General features: G+C 31.2%; 1 protein-coding gene across 1 annotated transcript; it reads right to left on the minus strand.

The window, feature by feature from the left end:
• Nucleotides 1–1,178: 1,178 nt before the first annotated feature.
• Nucleotides 1,179–7,899, minus strand: LOC145812848 (uncharacterized). The gene is made up of 2 exons (XM_082908077.1): nucleotides 7,221–7,899; nucleotides 1,179–1,327 (listed from the first exon to the last, which is right to left on the minus strand). Exons 1-2 carry the CDS (start codon nucleotides 7,897–7,899, stop codon nucleotides 1,179–1,181), a joined length of 828 nt encoding a protein of 275 aa, XP_082764203.1.
• Nucleotides 7,900–8,192: the final 293 nt, after the last annotated feature.

Consider the following 8,192-nt stretch of genomic DNA (forward strand, 5'->3'; position numbering starts at 1 on the left):
TAATTATTGTTCCTAAGCTTTTTCTTTTTTAAATGTTATTGTTCCTTAATTGTGGTTGGGTTGAATGAATTTTGTTTGATATTGGATTGAATGTTTATAAACAAAAATTGATTGTTCTCAAAAAAAAAAAAAAGAAAAAAAAAAAAAAGAGATTTGGCGACTAAAAAATTGGTTGGCAAATTCTACACTTTTGCGACTAAAATCATTGGTCGGCAATTCCTTACCTTTTGGCGACTAAATTGTTAGTCGGCGATTCCTCTACTTTTGACAACTAATCTGTTTGGTCGTGGAATGTGACAATTGGCGACTAAGATATTTGGTTTGGAAAATATCACTTTTCACGACCAAAGTGTTTTAGCGACAAAATAGATTAATCGCAGTAATGATATATTTAGCGACCAAAAATTTAGTCGGCAAATCTAACTTTTCCCGACCAACAAAAATTTTGGTCGCGAATTACTTTTGCCGACCCTCAATTGGTAATTAAAGTAGCGATCAAAAAAATTAGTCGCGAATAACTTTTGCCGACTAAAAATGAATTTTTAGCAACCAATTTTATAGTCAGCAAAAGCATTATTTCTTGTAGTGAAATGAGTTTTAATAATATAAATTATATATACATAAAAAAATATTTAATTAATATAATCAAAATATTGCGGGGAAAACATGGTAGGAAAGTGAGTCTCATCCGTTCATGTTAAACACGGATGAGAGGCACATCCCATTTAATTTTTTTATTGAGACTAAAAATAATAATACAACTTACGTGATTAGAATGGAGAGAGATTGTTTTGAGAATTAAGAAAAAGTTTAGTTTATTGATTTTTTTTTTAAAAAGTGTAAAAAAAATAAAGAAGTGATGTGACTCAAATAAGCTAATAAGTTTACTCTTTTTTTTTTTTAGTTGTCAAAATAGGTAAAAATTGTGATCCCTACCCGACACTTTTTTTTTTATTGGATAAATAATTGTTTAGCCTAATTTGTGTGGGGTAAAGGTTTATCATTGGCTCGATTTTACGCTCCATTTGTTTAGGCAGAAAATATTTTTTTATTTTCTGGTGTTTGGTACAATTAAAAAACAAAAGTCAACCGAAAATATTTCTCATGATCAATAGAAAACAAGCTTATATGATCAGAAAATATTTTTTACTTTTAAAAAGGAAAAAACATTTTTTTGGCTAAAGTCCTATCAATATCATCACACTCTCACTCTCACTCTCACTCACTTCTACCACTACACCATCATTAACACGGCCACTATCACTATCATCGTCGCTATCACCCGCTATTGTCACCCCCACCACCATGCCACCACCTCCACCTTCACCTTCATTTCATTGCCATCACTATTAAACATAGAAAAATATTTTCTTCATAAAATATTTTCTATTTTTTTTTCTTCATAATTTGAAAATAATTTTTGCCCAAATAAACGGAATGCTCAAACTCTCTAAGCAATGAGCATCAAACCAGCCTAACCCCAACCACGCTATAACCAATTCATTCACTAGTCGATTCATACATTCAAAAAAGAATGGTGTAACATTGATATTATTTTAAATTTAAGTTTTACTTATGAATATTTTGTTTTAAAATGAAAAGTTTTCATTTATATCACATCATTATATATAAATTTTTTATTTATATATTATTGCTTGCCGTTTTGAAAGTGAGTGTTTTGATGTGATTTTGTTTTGTTTTGGCTTCAACAATTGTGTTTTCCTAACTCCACTCACTATTCTTGATGTCGAAAAAGTAAAAAAAATACTTGGTGGTCTCAATATATGTGATTCAAATGAATTGAATATATCAAAATAACGTCATTTTATATTTAAAATAATATTATTTTGAGACTATTAAATCATTTAAATCATGAAAATTCGAGCCACCTAAAGTTATTGCGAAAAAGCATTGTATACCAAAACCAAAATAAGGTTATTCATCCACAGCCGCTCTTAAGAAAATTTTTCTTTGTTTCCCGAGAAACACGCCCTCTCAAATACCTTTTAAAAAAAGTGTTGGTTTGACTTCCTTTTGCCTAAAAAAAAATAGCCTTTAATCAAGTTGATAAGCTCGGCCTTTAATCATTTTGGGGGTGTTTATTTAGACTTTTTTTTATCCAATTTCTAACTTTCGAAAAGTGATTTTGGATTATTTGATTAAATTTATTTTAAATAATTTTTTGATTTTAATAATTTATTTTAATTTTAAAAAATTGATTCTGAGAAGTTGTTCACCTCTTGCTTCTAATTATCAGTTTCTGCTGTGGACATGTTAATTTACAGTTATACTTTTAGATTTTTTTTATTTTTTATTTTTTTAAAATAGAGACCCAAATAGACTATAGATTATTTTTTTTTATGAGGAATGTAGACAAGTAGTGAATAAAAAAAATAAAAATTAATTGAAAAAGCTATTTCACAGCTTATTTAACAAACAATAATCAGCAGCTTAAATTTATAATCTAATAGTTATACCAAACAGATTAACAACTTATGATTAAAATCATAATTTATAATCTATTAAACTATAATTTATAATCTGTTTTAAGAATTACACCAAACGGAGCCTTTAAATTCTAATTTTAAAGATCAAAATTTTTTAATTTTAAAAGTAAAAATTTTGTTATAAAAAAATATTAAAGAATTAATTCATATCGTGGTGAGGGACGTGGCTACAAAGTTGTTTAAAAAAAAAAAAAAAAAAACTTTTAATAATAAAATTTTAAAAATGTCACTAATAAATTAATTTTATGGACAAAATGATTTGGTGAAACAAAATTCTAATTTTTGAGAATTTTTTTTGGCTCTAGCTTAAAAACTAGTTTTATTGATTAAAAAAAGTTTATTTTAAAAAAAATTAAAAAACTCATTCGAAAATCTCATTTTTTTTAGTCAAAATGTTCATTTTAATCACTCTAAAAAGTCATCAAAAATCTATTTGATGTAACTTTTAAAAAGCTAAAAGTTAATAATTAAAAAATTAAAATTAAAAACACTTCTCTTCTACTTTTTAATTGTCAACTTTCTTCAATTTAAAATTTATAAGTAGAAATTACATTAAACACTTTAATAGAGATTTCCACAACTATTTAACCAAACCAAACTAAATCAAACCTTAAAATCTTTATAAAAGTGTAAAAAAATTAAAAATATGCCAAACATACTAATGTTTTAGCATTAACTTTTTTGTGCACTTGTTTTTTGCTTTTTAGTCTCAAAAGAAGAAAATTGAAAAGATACAAATTGCAACATATAAATCTTAACGTTGTGTTTAGATCATAAATTTAGATATAAATTTAAAAATAAAAAGAGAATTAGTGAAAAAATTTAACTTATATTTCTTTTAAATTTCACACATTTTTTTACTTTTTCTTCTTAAAATTTTATTTAAATTTAAAAATAAAAAGAGAATTAGGGAATGTTTAGTTTAATGAGAGAGAGATGCCACAGAATTCGTTTGGGATGTGAATTATTTTTTTGATTTTTTTTACTTTTTAGTTATTTTTAGTTTGGAGTTAAAAAGTTTCGTTTGTGATGAATTTTTTGACTTTTTTTATTTTTATAAAGAAAAAATAAACTAATTATGATTTGAATATGACATTTTATCTTATTAACTTTTTAATCTATTTTATCTTTTTATAATTAAAATAACTTAAAAAAAAAACCTCACTAACTCTTTATGCCAAACGAGTGCTTTGTTCTTGAAGTTCAGGGTTGACCACTTGACATGCTTTTCTTAACCATTTTTCTTGAAGTTTAGGGTTGACCAGTTAACATGACCACTTTTCTTCATATTCTTCTCCCTTTCTTCTCTACTATTAACGAAATACTGAAGAAGTTACAATTTTTTGAAAAAATATAATTCTTCTAAAAAATTTATACGAATATTATTCATTAGAGTGATATATTAGTGACATTTTTTTATATTAAAAAGTATCTTTATGATATTTTTTTAGATAAATTACAAATACACTCTTAAGATTTGCTTAAAGTACAGATTGTCCCTTGTGATTTAAAAAATTACAAGTACCACATTGTCAAAATTTTTTATTTAACAGAATTAACTGAAAAAATAAAATTCATAATTGTTCTCCTAGATAATAATAAAATTACTTAAATTATTAATTGAAATATATTTCTAATATTATTAAAAAAAACTGTTAATTGATTTAGTAATTTATTAATAAAAGAGACGATTTATTATGAAATTAAAAATCTCAGGGGTTGAATATAATTTTCAGAACCACATAAGCAATTTATATTTTAATCAAATCTCAGATGGTGTATTTAAAACTTACCTTATTTTGTTTTAAAACTACAACCTTACAATTCTACCACTTCAGTCTATATCTATTTTTTTTTTATTGGATTAATTACATTGTTAGTCTTTATAATTTGATTTAAATTTTACTTTAATTTCTATATATAGTTTTAAATTGAACAACCTAGCCCCCGCACTTTAAGTCTATTTTTAATTTGATCATTCCATTTAATTTTTTTGTTAATTTTTCCTCTGTGTCATTTTAAAAAATTGATAAATGTTATAAGATTATTAATTTTAACATCAAATTTAAATAAAATAATCAAATTTTAAAAAAGTAAAAAATAATCAGTGGCCTAGTCTTTGTAGGCACCCAAGATTCATCCCACCCCTCCTACATAATTATTTGTTACAATTTGGCCATGTGCCTTTCGCACATATAAAATTTAGAAACCAATAATGGGACCATTAGGCTGACTGGTTTTTCTACTTTTGTTTCTGCACCACCTTTTTTTTCCCCCTAACTAAATTGCACACTTCTACACTTTTCGGCACCCAAATTATTTTTTACGTAAAACTTTTCTTAAATTTTTTTTTAACAGAAAATATGTTTTTATATTTGGTTGAACTAATGGTGGTGCGATGGAAATGAAGGAGGCGGTGGTGGCGGCAACGAGGGAGTGCTGGTTGGACGATAACAGTGTGATGATAGAGGTGGCCGTGCCATTACAATTATATTAGAAAACTTTGATCTAAATATTATTTTTTATTTTAAAAAAAAAATTGATCAAATATACTTATTTTTCGTTGATATAGACAAGCTTTTTCTTAAATAGAAATGAACTTGGCAATTGCATGCGACGGTGGATAAAAATATTATTGAGACTTTGTTGTCACTTTTAAGAAGTGGTTATAACTTATTTTAGTTTAGAGGGATGGGCCCGTTTGGTAGAACTGTAGGAAAGTGATTATAGATTATAACTTAACAGATTATGACTTACAGCTGTGAGCATAAGCTGGTAATCTGTTTGGTACAGCTGTGGGATTATGGATTTCATATTATTATTATTCTTTATTATTATTCATTTTAATTTTTTTTAGTAATATTTCATTTTTTCTTTATATTAATGTATCATTATTAATTTATATTAATGTATCATTATTATTCTTTATATTAAGGGAAAATTATTTATAAGTCCTATTAGAGAGACTTATGATACATATGGTCCTACTAAAAAACTTATGTTCCCATAAGTCCTGTGGAAAATTTGTTGACACATTTACCCTCAATATTAGTTGTTAATATCATAAATAATAGTAAAACCATATATAGGAAATTGAATGTTATCATAGATCATAGGTGTCACGTTACATTTATGTATGCGTCACGCTACGTTACCCTAGATCCGCTCCTAGATCTGCGGCCAGGATTAAAAATCTAAAAAGGCAAGCGCAGGCGGGAAATTATATAAGCCAAAATAATGGGGGGGAGTTTGAATTATTTTGCAAATGGATCGCGGAGATCTAGGCCAATTTCGGCGTTTGATTTTAAAATACGAGCCGAATCTATTGTTGCTGCACTGGTCCTTGCTGGTCGTCGGCAAAAACAACGCCGAAAGTTTAATCCGGCTCATCAACGCCTTACAGCGGCAAGAAGATGCTCTATTCGCCGGTATGAAAGCGGTTTCCGAACTAGAAACCCAAGCGACGTCAGACATATATTCCGTCGCTGATGTCTGTTACATCACCACGCCTTCAGAAAATCTGCCCGTGCGTTCTGGTTCTGGATGTTTAGATAATAAAAAAAAATTGTAAATTATTATTTTGTAACTGGTCCTTGTGTAATAAAATTTGGGCCTTATCTTTAGTGTCCACTTCTTTCATAGTTTGGATGAGCCTATGTTTAATGGACCACGTTGCTTACTGATGGGTCTATCTCTAATGGGCTGCTGTGCCATATATCTGGGCCTATTTTAATTCTTCCTAATAAACATTAAATGGGTCTCATTGTTGTAATTGGGCCGTTGGTCTGTTTACCAATTACAGCCCATTTATCCAGCTTAAACTTGCTCAGAAATTGAATTTATTAAGACACATAAATTCAATAAACTTGCATTTTTATTTAATCATAAAAATTTACATAAATATTTTCCCATCGCCAATCTTTTACATAATATGAAAGCTCGTCGAGTATAATGGTCATTGCGAGACAATAATTTACAGAGCTAATAATCCCAAAGCTGGATAATTTGTTCGTCATCCTGCGTGCAATAAGCTGGGTAAATACAGTCTCCGACAGGCTTCTGCGACCACTGGAAGTCAGCCATGTATACATTGTTGCTGTAAACGTCCGGATTCCCAATGCTTTCCGGAGGTTGTAGTTGAATAGGCATTGTATCTTGTAGACCCCCTGATTGCCCGGTCTGGAGAGGTCTACTGCTTTGAACCACATCGGGTTCTTCAAAGTATCGTAAAAGACCCCTGACAGCGTCCTCTCTCTCCAATGTATGTGGTTCGACGCATCCGTTCGTATGGAATATCGAACAGCCGCATTGGAAGTGGAATATCTTCTTGCGTTGGGCCTTCTTCTTGGCATTACGATGCCTCTTCTTGACTGGTTCTGGCGAACAGGGGCTCGTTGACTGTATAGAATTCTGCGTTTCGGATCGTCCACGCTTTGAGCCCGGCGTGTTCATGTTTTTCTAAAAACTCTTTGTAACTGGAGTCGGCTCCGAGGTTGCATAATATAATACTTGGAATCCCGCCCGTTATTTTCTTTGAGCGGGCATATTTACAATTTGAAAAAAAATCCCGTTGCGCTCCAATAAACTTGCGCCAATGTTTCAAAAATTGTGGGGCCACATCATCGATTATGTTGTAGAAAGCGTCGTTCTTGTGGTCCCTCAGGTCGATGTGGCCAGAATAATAATTATGTGGTCCCAAAGACCGGGCCCAACATGTTTTCCCAATTCTAGATGGGCCTTCAATTATAATGCTCTTGGGCCTATGCGGTCTTTGGGCTTCGTCTCTTATATTGTCTGCAACCCATTGCTGTATTGCTGTTGGAACGACCCATATTGTGTCTGTAAATGGATGAACATACGGCAATGGTGGATTAAATGAAATCCGGTCATAATTTGATGACAACTTGTCATAATTTAACCAGAAACATTTTGGGTCGCCATTTCGTACCACTGCTAGTGCTTCGTCCTTGGTGCCGGCTGCAAGTGCATCCCGATATATATTGTCTTTGTTATTCTGGTTAGCGCAGCGGCTCCTCTCACGGAATTCACCCCATTCCGTGTAATCCCCGTATTTGGAGATGTATTCCAGCACATTCTGTTGGTTGTAGGCCCCTTGTACATTCAGATGGAAGTGGCGACTGGTTCGATCGTGAGTAACGTCGAAGAACCGTTCATTCTGCGTCTGAAAACGGTATGGAAATTGAACAAGGGCATGGAGATGTGGTTGCCCGTCCTCGTGTAATTCATGTGCAATCCTCACATAATTTGGTGGCCTGGTTGTGAACAGCTCTCTAATTTTCTCTAACAATCTCTCTTTAGGTATAGAACATCGGGCATATGTCAGGAAGATATTCTTGTTTTGGACTCTAAAACGACATCGCATTGATGCCATAACTCACTCTCGATGACGTCACTTACTCTCTTGGATGACGCAAGTCACTCTCTGAAAAACTTTACTGCTGGAAGAGAGTTAGGGAGTGAGTTATATAGGTGCCCGGGAGCGTCCCACTAATATTACCTGGGACGCTCCCCCCGCGCCACGTGTCGTCTCCCGATTGGTGCTCCCTTCCGCAATTCGCGGCGTGAATGTTACCATAGATCATATCTATATAAACGTAACGTAACGTGACACCTACATTATATGAAACATAACGTAACACCAACATAAACCAGCAACATTTTCAC

The sequence above is a fragment of the Camellia sinensis genome, chromosome 15 (genome assembly GCF_055761805.1).
Source record: "Camellia sinensis isolate YWXY chromosome 15, ASM5576180v1, whole genome shotgun sequence".
Taxonomy (NCBI): Eukaryota; Viridiplantae; Streptophyta; class Magnoliopsida; order Ericales; family Theaceae; genus Camellia; species Camellia sinensis.

Excerpts from the sequence above, each read along its gene's own strand:
- LOC145812848 (XM_082908077.1), bottom strand. The coding sequence starts at position 7,899 with ATGGCATCAATGCGATGTCGTTTTAGAGTCCAAAACAAGAATATCTTC. Across the intron at positions 1,328-7,220 it reads ATCTAGAATTGGGAAAACAT|GTGAAGGTGGAGGTGGTGGC; the intron begins GTTGGGCCCGGT and ends AATGAAATGAAG.